General features: G+C 40.1%; 2 protein-coding genes and 1 non-coding gene across 3 annotated transcripts; 1 reads left to right on the top strand and 2 right to left on the bottom strand.

Annotated features, from left to right (window-relative positions):
• Nucleotides 1–1,780: 1,780 nt before the first annotated feature.
• Nucleotides 1,781–4,433, bottom strand: LOC121774313. The gene is made up of 2 exons (XM_042171211.1): nucleotides 3,086–4,433; nucleotides 1,781–2,895 (listed from the first exon to the last, which is right to left on the bottom strand). Exons 1-2 carry the CDS (start codon nucleotides 4,431–4,433, stop codon nucleotides 1,781–1,783), a joined length of 2,463 nt encoding a protein of 820 aa, XP_042027145.1.
• On the top strand, nucleotides 3,940–4,046 carry LOC121793200. Its single transcript, XR_006049038.1, has one exon. It is a non-coding gene; the product is annotated as a small nucleolar RNA R71 (small nucleolar RNA).
• Nucleotides 4,434–10,172: 5,739 nt separating the features above from the next.
• On the bottom strand, nucleotides 10,173–11,467 carry LOC121768536 (transmembrane protein 45B-like). The gene has a single exon (XM_042165075.1). The coding sequence runs from the start codon at nucleotides 11,339–11,341 to the stop codon at nucleotides 10,400–10,402; it is 942 nt and encodes a 313-aa protein (XP_042021009.1). The 5' UTR covers nucleotides 11,342–11,467; the 3' UTR covers nucleotides 10,173–10,399.
• Between the last annotated feature and the right edge of the window lie 6,191 nt (nucleotides 11,468–17,658).

The raw sequence follows: 17,658 nt of genomic DNA, 5'->3' as shown, positions 1-17,658 counted from the left end.
GAAGCACTTTAAAAGCAGTTCGTCGTGCTCCAAAGTGGCCGCCATACAACGAATCATGGCATGCAGACAAAATCTGAAGGTGCTCATGCTCTCCAACGCACCTTCGAATCACTCCATCACTACAAATCCGGAAGAGAAACGGATCTTCCCAAACATATGTGCGGGTGTCACTCAAAAACTTCTTCTTTTGGTTAGATGACAACCCTTCTGGTATAATGCCCGTAACAAGGTAGTTTGCCAAATTGGCAAACCACGGCACATATGTTTCCCGAGCCTCCACTTGCAACACTTGCTCGTCGGGAAATTTCTCATTTATCCTTTTCTTTCTTTCATCTTCCGTCTCTTCCAATCCCTCTAGTCTAGAGAGATGATCAGCTACCAAGTTCTCGGTCCCCTTTTTGTCTTTAATCTCCACATCAAACTCTTGTAGTAAGAGGATCCACCTTACCAACCGAGGCTTTGCATCTTTCTTATTCATCAAATATTTGATAGCTGAATGGTCCGTGAACACTACCACTTTCGTGCCAAGTAAGTAAGCACGAAACTTCTCGAAAGCATACACAACTGCTAACATTTCCTTCTCTGTCGTGGTGTAATTCAGTTGAGCTTCATTGAGTACTTTGCTAGCATAGTAGACGGCGTGTAGGACCTTGTCTCTCCTTTGGCCTAGAACGGCCCCCACACCATAGTCTGAAGCATCACACATCAACTCAAACGGCTTTGACCAATCGGGTGTGATAATAATAGGAGCTTCGACTAGCTTTTTCTTCAACAATTCAAATGCCTCAAGGCATTTCCCATCAAAGACGAACTTGGCATCCTTTTCAAGCAAGTTGCAAAGTGGCTTTGCAATCTTTGAAAAATCTTTTATAAACCGTCGGTAGAATCCCGCATGACCAAGGAAACTACGGATGCCCTTCACATTCGTTGGGGGAGGTAACTTCGAGATCACATCAATCTTCGCCTTATCCATCTCCAACCCCAACTCCGACACCTTGTGTCCCAACACTATGCCCTCCTTGACCATAAATTGACACTTTTCCCAATTTAGCACGAGATTTGACTCCTCACATCTTTGTAGGACCCGTCTCAAGTTTTCTAAGCAAAAGTCAAATGAGGATCCAAAGACGGAGAAATCATCCATGAAGATCTCCATGATATCTTCATTCATATCGGAAAAAATTACCATCATGCAACGTTGGAATGTAGCCGGTGCATTACACAAACCAAAAGGCATCCGGCGGAAGGCATAAGTTCCAATAGGACATGTGAATGTCGTCTTTTCCTGATCTTCCGGGGCAATTGCAATCTGATTGTACCCCGAATATCCATCTAGAAAACAATAATGGGAATAACCCGCGATCCTATCGAGCAACTGATCCAGAAATGGCAACGGGAAGTGATCTTTTCTTGTCGCCGTGTTCAACTTTCTATAATCCATGCACACTCTCCATGAGTTCACCAATCGAGTTGCCAAAACTTCATTCTTCTCATTGACAGTCACGGTTATTCCCCCTTTCTTTGGTACACATTGCACCGGGCTAACCCACTCACTATCGGAAATGGGATAGATCATCCCATATTTCAACAATTTCTTCACTTCTTTTTCAACCACTTCTTGCATAAGTGGGTTCAACCTCCTTTGTCTCTCTCTTACCGGCTTAGCTCCATCTTCCATCAAGATTTTATGCATGCATATTGCGGGGCTAATTCCTTTGATGTAGGCAATGGACCAACCTAGAGCTTTCTTGTGTGACTTCAGTAGCTCTATCAACTTCAATTATTCTTCATCATTCAACATCGCCGATATCACAACCGGTAAAGATTCATCCTCACCAAGGAATGCGTATTTCAGATTTGTCGGGAGTGGCTTCAATTCTAGCTTTGGTGGTACTTCAATTGAAGGCTGCACATCCGCCACGAAAGTATCCACCACACATTCATTCTCGAGACTTGGTTGATCAATTTGAGCATCCTCACTTTCATCAAAATCAAAATCAACTTTAATTGTCGAACCAAAGTCTCTTTCCAAGCTCCCCTTATCATAAACGCTTCCTTCTATACTTGCCGAGCAACGCATCTTGTCAAAGATACACTTGTCGAGGACATCAACTCTAAAGCACGCTTTTGCATCACTAGGATGCTTCATCGCTTTCTCCACATTAATGGTCACTTGCTCACCATTAATTCTAAACGTGACTGAGTTATCCTTTGCTCCTAGCAACACGTCCCCTGTGGCAAGAAACGGTCTGCCAAACAGAATTGGCACCTCTTTGTCCTCAGGCATATCCAATACTATGAAATCAACGGGGATGACGAACTTATCTACCTTGACCAAGACATCCTCTACTATTCCTGTGGGCTTCACAATGGAGTGATCAGCCAATTGTAGAGCAATGTCGATGGGCTCCATTCTGTTCTCCAGTCCAATGGCACGTGCTGTTTTCAACGCCATCAGTGAGATCCCCGATCCTTGATCCAATAGACATTTGGTGAAAATTGTGTTGCCTATCTCACAAGGAATCACACAACTTCCCGGATCCCTCTTCTTCATGGGCATCATTCCCGAAATCAGTTGTGAGCAATTCATGCTCAATGCCACTATTCCCTCGTCTTGAAGTTTCTCCTTGTTTGCCATCATGTCCTTGAAGAACTTGGAGAACTTGGGGAAATTAGTGAAGAGGTCCACCAACGATACATCCACATTCACTTTTCGAATCACGTTCATCATCCACTCGAAGCTTTTCTCCTTTGGAGCTCTCTTCTTCCTCTTTGGTGGATATGGTGGAGGAGGAATGTGATCAGGGAAGTTGAACTTGCTTTTCGGGTCTAATGCCGGACTTGTCATTAGCTGTCCCTTTGATCCCATCTCTACTTTTTGCTTTCCCTTCTTTTCTGCCAAAAAACTTCTCGCTTAACTCGGATTCTACACCATTTTCCTTGCTGCCGGATGCAGCCTGTTCTTGACCATGTTGGGCACCCTGCACCAACGCGGGACTTCCCTTACATGCCTCGTCCGCCCCTGCGTGCGAGGAATGCAAGCCTAACATCTCATCCGCCCCTGCGTGTGAGATGCCGGAAGTACCTTGGCCGTCCATTGATGGTGTCGAATCCAACTCACGACCACTTCTCAAGACCACTGCCTTACACTGTTCATTGCCTCTCGGATTAGGTACGGTATTGCTCGGGATGGTGTTAGGAATCCTCGTGTGTGATGCCGTGGCAAGCTGCCCTATCTGCGTCTCAAGATTCCTCATTGTCGCATCCATCTGCCCAAACTTTTCCACCGTCCTTTCCTTGAAATTTTCGTTCTCCTTTTGACTCTTAGTCATGAAAGAGAGAATCTGCCCCAACTGATCCTCGACGGTTGGCTTCTTCTCATAACCCGGCGGTTGAGTGTTGTTCCTCCATTGATTTCCCGAGTTGTTGCTAGGACCAGCCTGATTCCATCCAGTTTGTTGAGGCATCCAATTTTGCTGATTGTTGTATTGGTTGCCCTGATTGAACCCTTGCCGATTGTTGCCAATATAGTTCACATCTTCCACAGGTGGTCCTTGAAGACTTGGGCACTGATCAGTATGATGCCCGCCTTGGCACAACCCACATCTCATCACCGTCACAGCTTGGGGTTGAGGAGTCAGTTGAAGAGATTTAACTGCCTTTGTCATCGACGACATTTGAGTGCTAATGTCCGCCAGTTGAGCCTCAATTGCGGTCACTCTTTCCGCATCCTTTGTAGCACCAAATGTATCTCCTGCTCTATCAGCCCCTCGCCTTGGATTGTGCCAATTCCGTTGATTGTTGGCCAACCTTTGAAACAAAGCCCTCACCTCATCGTGAGTTAGATCATATAGGTTCCCATTCGAACCTGCAGTCACCAATCCCGTGCCTTCACTGTTGAGTCCCTTGTAGAATTTCAAAAGGTCATGCCCCGGAGCTACTCCGTGACTTGGGCATTTCCTTATCAATTCCGTGAATCTCTTCCATGCTTCCGCGAAGGACTCGTCATACTTCTGTCGGAAAGAGGTGATCTCCTCTCTCAACTTCTCAATCTTCATAGGAGAATTGTATTCCAAGAGGAACAACGTCTTCAACTCTTGGAACGTTGCTATGTTGTAGCCCGGGAGTGAGTCATACCACGCTCTTGCGTTCTCCCTCAACGAGAACGGAAATAGGGCCCTCTTAATCCGATGATGCTCCACATTTGGAGGTCTATGCGAGTTTGTCAGCTCATAAAAGGCATTGAGGTGGCTCACCGGATCTTCCTCATCCCGTCCGTGGAAAAGATTTCCTCCATTCACCAAACTAATGTAGTGAGTTGGAATGTTGACGTTGTCGTTTGCATAAGCAAACTCCCCCGGATGCTCAATTCCCGATCTTAGAGTGTCGCCAAACCTCACCACGGGTGGTGGAATCTCATTGTGATCTGCCATTGATTCACCGTCTGAATCCTGATCCCTTTCTTCACCAAAGAGTCGGTTACTTCTGAATGGACTCGAATAGTCCGGGAATATCTCAAACTCTGAACCTCTGACCTTACTTCTTCTTTGATAACAGAGTAGTCCAAACGGTGGTGTACCCTGTGATCGCGTGTGCATTCACTTTTTTTTTTTTTTTTTTTTACCTGCGCAACAGAAAATACACCAAGCACAAGCACAATACATTTCCCTATTACCGAAAGCGAGACCTCTCGACAACTTCGGGGTAAGTACTATAAAGTGTGTGTGCTTAAGTGAAAACTAAACTACCTAACTAAGAGTTAAAAGATGTCACCTAGAAAATATACTCCTTCGTCTTCAAGTCCAGACGCGGTAGATGGCTATCACCTCCAAGAACACGAAATGAGTACCTACAAAAATAAGAGAAAGATCAAATAAAAATAAAACAAAACACAAACTAGAAGTTAAACAATCTATTGCCCTCCCCGGCAACGGCGCCAAAACTTGATGTGTAATTTTCGAGTTCAATTATCATGTGTATAATCACACAAGTTTAATTAATTAACTCTAATATTACAGCAATACTGCAAGAATACAGTGTCGATTGTAATACTTCGAGTGTCGATCCACAGGGAAGGAATTGAATATTTAATTCTAAAACAAAGAAAATACATACTAAAAGCTGATTTGTTTTGAATATTTTGATTTCCAAAAGTTGATGACAAAAAGCAACTACAAGTTAACTAAGTGAAACTTTTCAAATAGGAGAAAGATGTCACTCCAAGTTGCTCACGAGGCTTGTATTATTCTACACCTTTAACAATGAAACACATGAAGGGATTAAAACATCAACCTAATCACGTACACTGAACATGTTTGTGACGTATAATTCACAGTCAGCTGAACACTTGTTCCATGAATTAATTTTCAAAGATATTAAATTCCTGCAGAAGCGCGTGAATAAAAGATCTTCTACTATAAGCTCCTACTTAATCCACTATCAAATTATCCTCTGAACAATTCTAATTCGATAGCAATCCAACAATCAAACATTCCTAAACTATGTTAAAGAGACAATAGCATAAGAAATAACATCACTATATTATTAGCCAAAAATATAGTGAATAATATTAAGCACATTGTTGGAAACAATCACATAAGTTCAATGGTGTAAAAACATTCATACAAGCCTAGATTACAACTTGGAGCAACACAAGATTTTTAGCCAATCATTATCGGACTAGGAAGAATAAAAATTGGAAGAAAAACCCTTTTAACCATGGAGCTTGAAGAAATAGCAGCTTTGATCAATCAATTTCCTTCTCTCAAAAAACCACACGTCACTTTCTATTCACTATTTCTCCAAATGCCCAATTCTCCAAAAATGGCGTCTCTCCCTGTCAATTCAATTCCGCCTCTCTCTACCTTTTTTTTCTCCCTCTTTCTCCGCCAAAAACTCCTCTCTTCTCCCTCTGAAACTGCCGACAGAAACTGCATTTGCAGTTATAATTAAATCACCCGGCCGGGTGGTATTTTTGGGCATAAAATTAACCCGGCCGGGTGACATAAATTCGACCCCTCCTGGACTTCCCATGCCTCGCGAAAATCACCCGGCCGGGTGGTATTTTTGGGCATGAAATTAACCCGGCCGGGTGGCCACTTTTGAGAGCTTTCTGCACAGCTTTTCACCCTCCGAGTTTCCTTCTTTGTTTCACCATTTACTCCTCTTCCTACACCATAAAACACACTTTTGCAAGCATCAAACTATATAAATCATGTAAAGTTATGGAAATAACAATGTAAATTTGATTCACATCAGCGACGCTACAAAAGTGGCGGTCGTTGCAGTGGGAGACGTTTATTTGCGTTTTAGTAGTGATAGATTTTTGATTTTGAAGAATGTTTTGTTGATACCTTCTTTTAGAAGAAATTTAATTTCAGTTTCTAAATTAGTTTTTAATGGATATTCAATTTCTTTAATGGCAATTGCGTTATTAAGAAAGATGGTTCTTATATCTGTCGTGGTATCATGGAAAACGATCTGTACACAATCACATCTATACAATTTAAGAATCGCAAATTAGAACTCAATACAACATCGAAAATTTCAAAGAAATGAAAAGAACCTTCAAGATCAATGAACGAAACATACTTATGGCACCTTAGACTTGGTCACGCCAATGAAATGAGGATCCATTCTCTTGTTAAACAAGATCTTATTAAAGGTCTAGATGAGGAACCTTTTCATAAGTGTGAGTCATGCTTAGAAGGCAAGATGACCAAGAGGCCTTTTCAGGCTAAGGGCAATAGGGCCAAGGAAGTACTTGAGCTCGTTCATTCCGATGTATGTGGACCAATGTCTACTGAAGTAAGAGGTGGTTTTCGATACTTCATCACATTCATTGATGACTTCTCGAAAATTGGATACGTCTATTTGATGACCCACAAGTCAGAGTCCTTTAACAAATTCAAGGAATTTAAGGCTCAAGTGGAAAAGCATCATGGTAAGAATATCAAATGCCTGCGATATGATCGTGGAGGCGAATACCTCAGTGCCGAGTTTTTGGACTACTTGTCGGAGTCGGGAATCCAATCCCAATTGACTGCGCCGGGGACGCCCCAGCAGAACGGCGTGGCTGAAAGAAAGAACATGACCTTGTTAAACATGGTCCGATCGATGATGAGTTATGCACGACTACCTATTTCGTTTTGGGGACATGCCTTGCTTTCTGCAAGCCATACATTAGACAATTTACCGTCAAAATCCGTACCTACTACTCCTTATGAGTTGTGGACTGGGCGCAAGCCCAATCTAGCACATCTCAAGATTTGGGGTTGCCCGGCTTATGTATTGGAAAAGGATCCAACTAAGCTAGGATCTAGGACGGAGATGTGTATGTTTATAGGGTACCCCAAAGGGACGAAAGGTTATGAATTCTTTAGTCTCCGAGATAAGAAAGTTATTGTGAGCACTCACGCCACATTCTTAGAGGAAGACTTTGTAATGAATCATAGACCCAGCAGAGAAGTGGCTCTAGAAGAGCTAACTTTTGTCACAAGTTCCATTAACCAGGAACAAGTACCAGGTGTACAAACTATTCCCGAAACTTCAACTTCTACTCTAAATATTGTAGTACCGCGCCGCAGTGGGAGGGTCTCGCATGAACCCGACAGATACATTGGTTTGGGGGAATCCATGGATCACTCCTCGGACAGCAATGTGTTAGATCCCTGGAACTTTGCGGAGGCGCTGGCAGATGTCGATCATTGCAAATGAGTGAAAGCAATGGATTCGGAACTACAATCTATGATAGACAAAGACGTCTACGATTTGTCCATCATACCCGAAGGATGTACTGCCATTGGGAGCAAGTGGATATATAAACGTAAATGTGGACCCGATGGACGAGTTAAAGTCTTCAAGGCAAGACTAGTGGCCAAGGGGTAAAACTCTAATTATTATTTTCCAATGAATGCAACAGATTATTTTTGTCGTAATGTTGTTATTTTTTGTTTATTGCATATTTAAATGTATAAGTGAACATAACAAAGTCTAAGTCTTTGTTTTAGTAGACCGGTTGTGGGCTGCACTCAATTTAAGGTACGCGGTCAGTCATGAACAAAGAAAAATAAGAATTTCACAACCTAGATAAGCCTAGACTACCTATCGTGAAAGGTTGCAATGTCAGTCCGATTATTTCTTAGCCTTATTGAAATATGATGACGTTGGTGTGGTATAGCACTGAATGGATCTAACAGCAAGACGGGTCTTTATGCTATCTACTGAAAGACGAGGTCGTGATAATTAATTTCTTAATCAATGTACGTTAGCATTGAGCATACGATATTGAGTATCTACTAATTTGACTTACCAAAGGTGCGGATTTTTTGTCACCCAACGATCCAGGTATATTGGGTAGTGGTGATCATTATCTGCGGTGCTAGGATTGCTATTATGTTGAATCGTGCGCGAGGAGAGTCTCGTTTGATAACATCCACAAGAGGAGCTCGAAACAAGGTTTTATTATTCGGAACCTAGCTAGTTGGAGTTTAATTACTCTATGAATAATAAATAAGAATTTCTTGCTAAGTCCACTCTTGGAAATTAAAATATGTTAATTAATTAAGTCCATAGGAGACATTGATTAATTAATGAATGTTTCTATCTTAAGCGCGGGAAATAAAATTAAACAATTTAAAGGAAACCCAGAATACTTGTAATTTTGGATTTGGAAAGGCAGTGCAATATTATCTCATATGCTATAATATTTATAATATTCAGTTGAGGTTATTTTTCGTTATCTAATATATAGCGTAATTTTGAATCAGACAAAAATATTATATTTATAGTTTGTCAGAACAAAAGTAATAAATCTATAATTTAGAAATAATATATACACAAAGTACTCGAAACTAAGACAATTGGTGTAGATTAATAAATTTAAGGACGATTAATTAACAAGTGGATAGCTATATTAAATTAATAAGCTTAATTATCTATCCCTATACAAACATTTATTGTGAGGGACCAGTCCATTAATTTATGATTAATGATCACCCAGAATTATGCAAGAGCACACGTCAGATTATATTATCCAATAAGCTGAAAGGATTTCATGCTATTTTTATCAATTTTCACATATATTTCGTATTAATTGACAAATCTTTTATGACTAAATGATGTGGCAGCTATCCGGCGGCGCCACCGCCTTCCGCCGTCAATATATAATCAGAAAAAGTTAATCGCTACCTACGCTACGTGTACCTTAATCTTTTTACGCATAATTCAGTGTAATATATTAATAATAAGCATATTCTTGTTTAATTTGCAGAGTAAACGATTTTGTGTTTATGGATATTATACTCATAGGAATGATATGTTATATGTCATGTGAGCTCTTTATGTGAGCACCACTCTCGTTTGTTAACGTTGTTCGTTTCGATTTATATATTTAGTTTGATTCTAATACATTAAAAAATGTTATTGAAGTTTTAATTTCACAAAATTCACAAAAATCAAAGCTCAATTTGCTCGTTTTCTCTATAATTTCAATTAAATTAATAAACGAGCAAATTGAGCTTTGATTTTTATGAATTTTGTGAAATTAAAAACTTCAATAACATTTTTTTGCTCGTTTTCTCTATAATTTCAATTTAATTAATAAACGAGCAAATCGAGCTTTGATTTTTATGAATTTTGTGAAATTAAAAATTTCAATAATATTTTTTAATGTATTAAAATTAAATTAAATATATAAATCGAAACGAATAACGTTAAACGTACATCAAACGAGAGTGATGCTCACATAAGAAACTCAGGTAAGGTACGTAGCATATCATTCATTTTTATATTATTCAGATGATCGTATTTTATAACTCAAGATACCTTAAAGATACGTATAAACAGTAATTGTTGGCCGGCAGGAGTTATAAACTGTATACGTGTAAAACACATTATGAGTCAAAAGTCAACGCTAGTGATAATTAGTACTGATAGTACTATTATGTTTTCATTTCTTTGGTCGCATTAATTGTTAATAATAAATATGATAAATACCGACCACGTTTTCTTTCTTGTATATGCGTTAATAATAGTAAAACGAGATTAGGAAGAAACCCAACGGCTATTTAAAATTAAATGATCGATAAATGTCATGAAATCAAATAAAATTAAAATTGGCGTATAGATTAATATTTTGTAAACGATTAAAAATATTTTCCACTTACTAAAAATTACGCAATTGAGAAAGAAACACTATTTTAGATTTTGTGAACTGTACATGTACAAACAAATTAACCGAAACCTAATGCGATTTCACTTTCACACATCATTTTCTTTCCCATGACACATTTTCACAACTAAGCCAACGTTATTGTGGGCTTAATACATCAATTCCAAAAAAAATAAAATCTGCACACGAAATTATCTATTTCAAACAAACTTATTTATTGTCCAACTTCTACCTTTGGATGTCCATGGCAGCATACGGCACTCCAATTTGGAGGAAGCTCTTACGTTGCTCGACGTTACCTCGATTGGCCTTCTTTTGCGCCTCGACGTCATCCTCATCGTGCATCTCGAATTTTGATAGAGATTGGTACTCAACCTTCTCCGAATAAAATCGGACCATAACCAAATAAAGGGTCACGGAAAATACTATCACCCCAACAACGTACCAACTAAATTGAATGTTCACTAACGACTTAGCACGTTCAAGAGTCTCTTCCCCATGGCACCGGACCACTTGGTGCCCTTCCTCCATGTTCATGAAACAGCCCTTAGGAATTAGGGTAGGGGTCCACAACATGAACCCCATAGCCATAAGCCAAACGCCTTGAAATAATATACTAACCGACCTCACAAAACTATTTAAAAAACTATTAGGGTGATTAATGCCTAAAATAGTTGTGACAAGTGACACAAATATTGCAATTTGTAGTAGCCAATGGTATTGTCCCTCCACCCCCATGTGGTCGGCGGAGTGGAGGTGGAAGAGGAGGAGTTGCTGCCCGAAGGCTACCGCGCCAAGCAAGTTGGTGAGGCCGTATCGGGCAGGGGGGTCGAGTTTGTCTAGCAAGATTGAGAACAAGGCATAGACGAGGAAAGTGAGGGATATGTTTGAGTGTTCAAAATTGTGTAGATGGCTGGAAGGGATGGTTCCATCGGGCCCGAGAGGCTGGTGTCGCTCGGGCCCAATGAAGAGCTCCATGGATATGGACATGGAGCTTCCTAACATGATCAAGTAGAGCTCCAAATACTTGATTTTTGAAGTAGGGAACCATGGTGAGGAGGTGTATTTTTGGGGGTGGAGGGCATGGAGCTTGATGTGGTTGAATAAGTGCCATAATCCAATGATAAAGAAGCCAAATCCAGGTGCCACATGCCCAACTAGAGTGCCCATGTATGCTTTTATTTGGTTGGGATATGGATATGTTTTCTTGATGTTTGGTATGAGAGAGAGAGGGAGTGGGGATATGGAAAGGGATAATAGAATTGGGGGGAGTTTTATATGTGGTTTTGACCTAAAAATTTGAAATTTTGTGAGGTCTAGACGGTTCCAAAAGGGTAGTAGTTTAGAAATTGTTTAGAGTTAAATTGGAACTCAAATTTCTAATGTTTGAAGGCTTGGAAAACAAGATAAACAAGAGTAGACCATGGACCAGTCCTAGCTGTCTTGGGTGGCATGAAATGAGGTTTGGATGTAATATAAAATTTCTAGAATATGTCATTAGTGGGACGATGGCTATTTGAGTTGTGGTATGTACGCGAAGGGAATTCTTGTGAAAAAAGTCAAATTAAAAGAAAAGCGTCTCATTAATACCAAACAAGATTAAACAATTTTGACTTTGAAAATTTGGAGAAGTTTCCATATGTTTCGTATGGATTTAATTTAATTAATGTGCTTATGAATTTAATTTCACATTACAAATATTACAAACACGTACTCCATTACGTTTATAATGTGATCAATATATGCATAACATAATAATGAAACATAAAATGTAAGAAATCTCATACGAGTTTTTGGAAATTAACACACATAATTAATTAAGAGGGTTGTCAAAAGTTGCGGTAGGCAAGAAACCCCCATATTGGATAATTAATTAATTAGGCAATTACACCTTTAATAAAAGTGCATTCTTTTAGATGCGATTTATTGCTCTAAAATTTTGGGTTTGTTGGGAAAAAATGCGCAGGTACATAAGGAGCAGTTAGTAGAAAATTCTTGAAGCATAAAATTGGTGATTAATTACTACTGGGGGCTCGACGGCTCTATATTAATTAGGAGCTATTAATAATTCATTACTATAATAATAACAAAGTTTATAGGGAGTAGTAATTTATTCGGCGTGATTTTTCATTAATATAAGTGCATGGTTTTAAATAAAATCAATAGTAACTAAGCAGAAACGTTTCAATTGTACAAGCAAGACATGCATCATGATTCCGATTTTGGCACAAAATAAATGAATAAATAAAGCGGGCAGTTTTGACTAAAAAAGGGTAAACTAGTCCAAATATCAAATCATATCCTAGCATCAGTTTATTTAATTTGGTAGCGTTATTTATCATTTTTATAGCAATTTATATTGACGATCTAACTCAAGTGTATAAGAGATTTGGATTCATCCGCATAATCCATTTGAAAATATTAAAAATAAACTAAATAAGCCCGTATAAATATACAAGCACACCTCTCTTATTTTAGTTTATTTTGGTTTGATTACCCGCCTCTCATATTTTTGAGTGAACGTAAGTCCAAAACTAAAATGTCTAAAGAAGGAAACCAAAACACAACCAACACGACATTAGCTAAAAAATTAGCTATTTAAATAAATCTACCTTAATTCCTTTAGCCACCAACTACACAACTATACCACTTAATACAAATGAAACCGACAAAACTAAAATTCAACGTGATAGTATATGGCAAACTCATCAGCAGATGAAATGGGAACCAAGTGCAGCTCTTTTGTCGCGTGATTTCACAAATTAAATCCATTAAATAATTAATGATTATAAAAACGCAACACAAAACAAAATATGATTTTATTTCAAAAAAGAAAAGTTGGTTTCGACTTTCGCTACGACTCTCGTAGTCATTATTTTGGTATGAGAAATGTCGAAGAAAAAGGAACGACTATACCGGGTTTTTTCTTCTTTTGTTCTAGACTAGAGATATAATTCCGTGTTTGTACTAGACTTTTTTTTGTTCCGATTTTAAGAGAGACGCATGAGGGGTGTTTGTACTAGACTTTTTTTTGTTCCGATTTTAAGAGAGACGCATGACCCTCATGCGTCTCCTTTTAATGAGACGCAAGACGATTATGCGTCTCTCATTTTTTTTTCGTTTTTTTAATGACGCATGAGGGTCATGCGTCTTAGGTAGAGACGCATCTCCCTCATGCGTCTTTTATTTTTTTTAAATTTCACGGACGACGCATGAGCGTCATGCGCCCTAGGGAGAGACGCATGATGCTAATGCGTCTTTAATTCGAATTAAATTAGTCGACGGAGAGGCAGTAGGCTCATTCAAACGCGACAGAAAGAGTCTAAGGCGAATTTGGCGATTTTCCTTGGCAAATCCGGCGAATCCGACGATTTCCCCTTGTGTTCCGGTAAGTTTCGTTCAATCCTGTTGGTTCTACTGATTACATGAGATAAGAGCCGGGCGTAATACCACCCAAAAGAAGGAATACAAAAGAGGAAACTGAACTAGAATGAGATTACAAATGTAAAAACGAAACAGTAACCGTGAAAAATGTTTGAGCCGAGTCGAGGAGGCCTCTTCCCGCAAGACGAGATACGCCCCGGTAGTGCTCTTCGGTTTGGCGTGTCGTCCGCAAAGGTAAAACGGCTACGTCTCTATTGATGCAGCACCGCAATCAGTAGAGCTCCGGCGAACTGGATGTAGGAGAGGGCAGAGCTTCGACAGAAAGACAATGCAGAGAGGGAGAGAGCTTATGCTGTAATGCTTGTGAATGATGTAGTGTAATGCATGGAGTGGCTAGCCTATTTATAGGCTCAGTCCACTGCTGTGGGTCAACAGCCATGAAGGCTCATCATGGCAGATTTGTAACCGCCGACGGTTATGAGCGTGTGGCAGGAGTGTGCCATCCGTGTGTGGAGCGTGTGGATTTCTCACGTGGCAGCCGTGACTGTGCCTCGCTTGACGACGTGTCAAGCCACTTGGATTGCTGACTCGGCGGTGGTCTAAAAAGAATAGTTTGGGCCAAGCCCCAAGCCCAAAGACCTCGGGCCCGCGGTCCGCGAGCGCGAGCGCGAGCACGAGCACGAGCACGGGCTCGGGCTCGGGCGGGCGGGCGGCGGCGGCGGCGCGCGCGTGTGCGCGCGTGTGGGCTCTTTCACCCATCTTGGTCCACTATAATTATTAAGTAACATAAAGTCACTTAATTTATACACATTAAAAGATGTGTTAATCCTCCAATGTGGGATAATTAACACTAGTTAATTATTCCCTAAGCTCCAACTCCAAGCTTTAATTAAAAGCTAATTATGCCCAACTTTAATCCACTATTTCTCACTCACCGGAAATCGGATTTGAGAAAGTGAATATACTACATTTATCTACGTAAAATGTAGATCGACGCTATGTCATTTAATTTCACAAAATTAAATGTCTCGTCATATTTATTATTTGGTCAAAATCCATTGACCGGGCATATTTAATACCATGATTTCTACAATCCCCCACATGAGTGGAAATAGCCGAATGCATATGCATGCAGACACAAGCTCAACCCTCGAGAGGTATATAAGCATAAGGATAGGTAGTTGTTGACTTTGAACCCTCCATAGTCGACACCATCGGATACACAGACGGCTTAGTAGCGCGATGCTTTGAACTAATCCCCCACGGCGTGCACCGAGACAATGGTGTTAACGCTTAAACACCTCAACCTCATCCGTTCTCACGTTTTGTGTCCATTGCGGTCTTGGACACCACTTTGGATTCATAAGTGCGTTTTTTTTTTTTTTTTATGAAGCGACCACACTTCGCACTTACATAGGTGATTCTTAGTCAAGTACCTTGCCATACTTGGTCTCTTTGAGAATTCCATCTCTTTGAGATCCTTAAGAACCATTAAAAGTCATAGACTTAGCCTTTACCACTAGGCAAGCTCTCCAACACTCTATTGCTCTCTAGGGAATAGATATAGTTGAGTGTTTCTCATGAACTCTCATAGCTTAGTTGTCCCTTTGAACCAAGTTCTTGGGATCTCCAGTCATCATGGTTGGGTTACCACTATGATAATTCTTTAGTTTGTGGATTTCAAACCCATTCCCTCTAGCAACTTATTCATTTGATCACGGTTTAACCCTTTGGTTAGCGGATCCGCTAGATTATCTATTGACTTCACATAGTCAATTGTAATCACCCCTGTTGTGATCAAATGTCTCACGGTGTTATGTCGTCGACGTATATGTCAAGACTTACCGTTATAGAAGCCATTGTTTGCCCTTCCAATAGCTGCTTGGCTATTGCAGTGGATCAGCACTGGTGGCACTGGCTTAGACCAACATGGAATGTCTTCAAGGAAGTTCTTAAGCCACTCGGCTTCCTCACCAGCCTTATCCAAGGCAATGAACTCCGATTCCATTGTTGATCGAGCTATACATGTCTGTTTTGTGGATTTCCACGATACAGCACCACCCCCAATAGTAAAGACATATCCACTTGTTGAAAGTGAGTCTCTATTATCGGATATCCAATTGGCATCACAGTACCCTTCAAGTACCGGGGGGTATCTCGAGAAGTGTAGCCCAAGATTTTGAATATGTTTTAAATATCTCAAAACCCTCACAAGAGCTCTCCAATGCTCTTTGCTTGGATTGCTCGTGTAACGACTCAACTTGTTCACGGCACAAGCAATGTCAGGTCGAGTGCAATTAGTCAAGTACATAATGCACCCGATGACCCGTGCATACTCTTCTTGTGCAACGGGCTCGCCTTTGTTTTTGCTCAAGTGAACGTCGAGTTCAATTGGAGTCTTAACCGGCGCGCCATCATAGGCTTTGAATTTATTCAATATCTTCTCAACATAATGTGATTGTGTTAAGATGATTCCATCATTCGTTCTTAGAATCTTCGTTCCAAGAATTACATCGGCTAGACCCATGTCTTTCATGTCAAAGTTTCTCTTTAACATGACCTTTGTATCGTTAATTACTTGAGTGTTGCTACCCAAGATTAACATATCATCAACGTAGAGACACACTATAACATGACCGTTATTAGTGCTCTTGATGTAGACACATTTGTCGCACTCGTTGATTTTAAACCCATTTGATAACATCACATTATCAAACTTCAAGTGCCATTGCAATGGCGCTTGTTTCAATCCATATAGGGACTTTACGAGCTTGCATACCTTTTTCTCTTGTCCAGGTACTACAAACCCTTCGGGTTGTTCCATATAGATTTCATCTTCTAGTTCACCATTCAGAAACGCGGTCTTTACATCCATTTGATGAATCTCAAGATTGTGCAATGCAGCAATAGCGAGAAGCACCCGGATAGATGTAATCCTTGTTACAGGTGAATAGGTATCGAAGAAGTCATGTCCTTCCTTTTGTTTAAAACCCTTTACTACTAATCGGGCTTTATACTTATCAACTGTTCCATCGGCCTTAAACTTTCTTTTAAGAACCCATTTGCATCCTAAAGGTTTAGCACCTTCGGGCAAATCAACCAACACCCATGTGTGGTTTAGCAAAATTGAATCAATTTCGCTTTGAACAGCTTCTCTCCAATGCAGCCCGTCTGGGCCAGCAAAGGCTACTTTTATCGATGTTGGTTCTTCATCCAACATGAAAGCAATGTAGTCAGGACCAAAAGTTTTTGGTGTTCTGACTCTATTACCACGTCTTAGTACTGTATCTTTTGGATCGGGCCTTGCACGCTTGCGCGATTCAGGTTCCGCATCTGCTGATTTAGAACTAGTGGCTTCTTCTTCCACTTGTTTAGAACTAGTGGCTTCTTCAATTCTTGTCTCAGAATTGGTTGAGACTTTTTCCTTGTCTTTGCAAGGAAATGTATTTTCGAGAAATACAACATTCTTTGACTCAATTATTGTTCCTACTGTGATAGTCGATATTTCAGACTTGTGAACAACAAATCGATATGCACTACTGTTAAGTGCATATCCAATGAAGATGCAATCAACCGTCTTAGGTCCGATTGTAACTTCTTTGGGCGGAGGAACCATCACCTTTGCCAAACACCCCCACACTTTGAGGTATTTGTAGGATGGCTTCCTTCCCTTCCACAACTCATAAGGAGTGACATCTTTTCCTTTGAGAGGGATCTTATTCAAGATATAGTTGGCTGTCAAAACAGCTTCCCCCCATATGTTATGTGGTAATCCTGAAGTTAGAAGCAGTGCATTCATCATCTCTTTTAGAGTTCGATTTTTGCGTTCTGCAACACCATTAGATTGTGGTGAATATGGAGCAGTTGTTTGATGAATTATACCACTTGCGTTGCATAACTCCTCAAACGGGGCTACATATTCGCCTCCTCTATCGCTTCGAATCATTTTGATTTTACAACCAAGTTGATTCTCAACCTCGTTCTTATAATTTTTGAACGCTTCTATTGCTTCATCTTTACTTCTTAAAAGATAAATGTAGCAATACCTTGTGCAATCATCTATGAAAGTGATAAAGTACTTTTTACCACCTCTTGTTTGCACC

This window comes from Salvia splendens, chromosome 2, assembly GCF_004379255.2.
Source record: "Salvia splendens isolate huo1 chromosome 2, SspV2, whole genome shotgun sequence".
NCBI classification, from domain to species: Eukaryota; Viridiplantae; Streptophyta; class Magnoliopsida; order Lamiales; family Lamiaceae; genus Salvia; species Salvia splendens.
This window is presented reverse-complemented; position numbering and strand designations above follow the sequence as displayed.

What these genes read in the sequence shown, in the direction of transcription:
- LOC121774313 (XM_042171211.1), bottom strand. Translation starts at nt 4,433, where the DNA reads ATGGCAGATCACAATGAGATTCCACCACCCGTGGTGAGGTTTGGCGAC. An exon ending in ACCATCAATGGACGGCCAAG is followed by an intron (nt 2,896 to 3,085) that starts GTACTTCCGGCA and finishes GTTTTTTGGCAG; the next exon opens with AAAAGAAGGGAAAGCAAAAA.
- LOC121768536 (XM_042165075.1), bottom strand. Translation starts at nt 11,341, where the DNA reads ATGGGCACTCTAGTTGGGCATGTGGCACCTGGATTTGGCTTCTTTATC.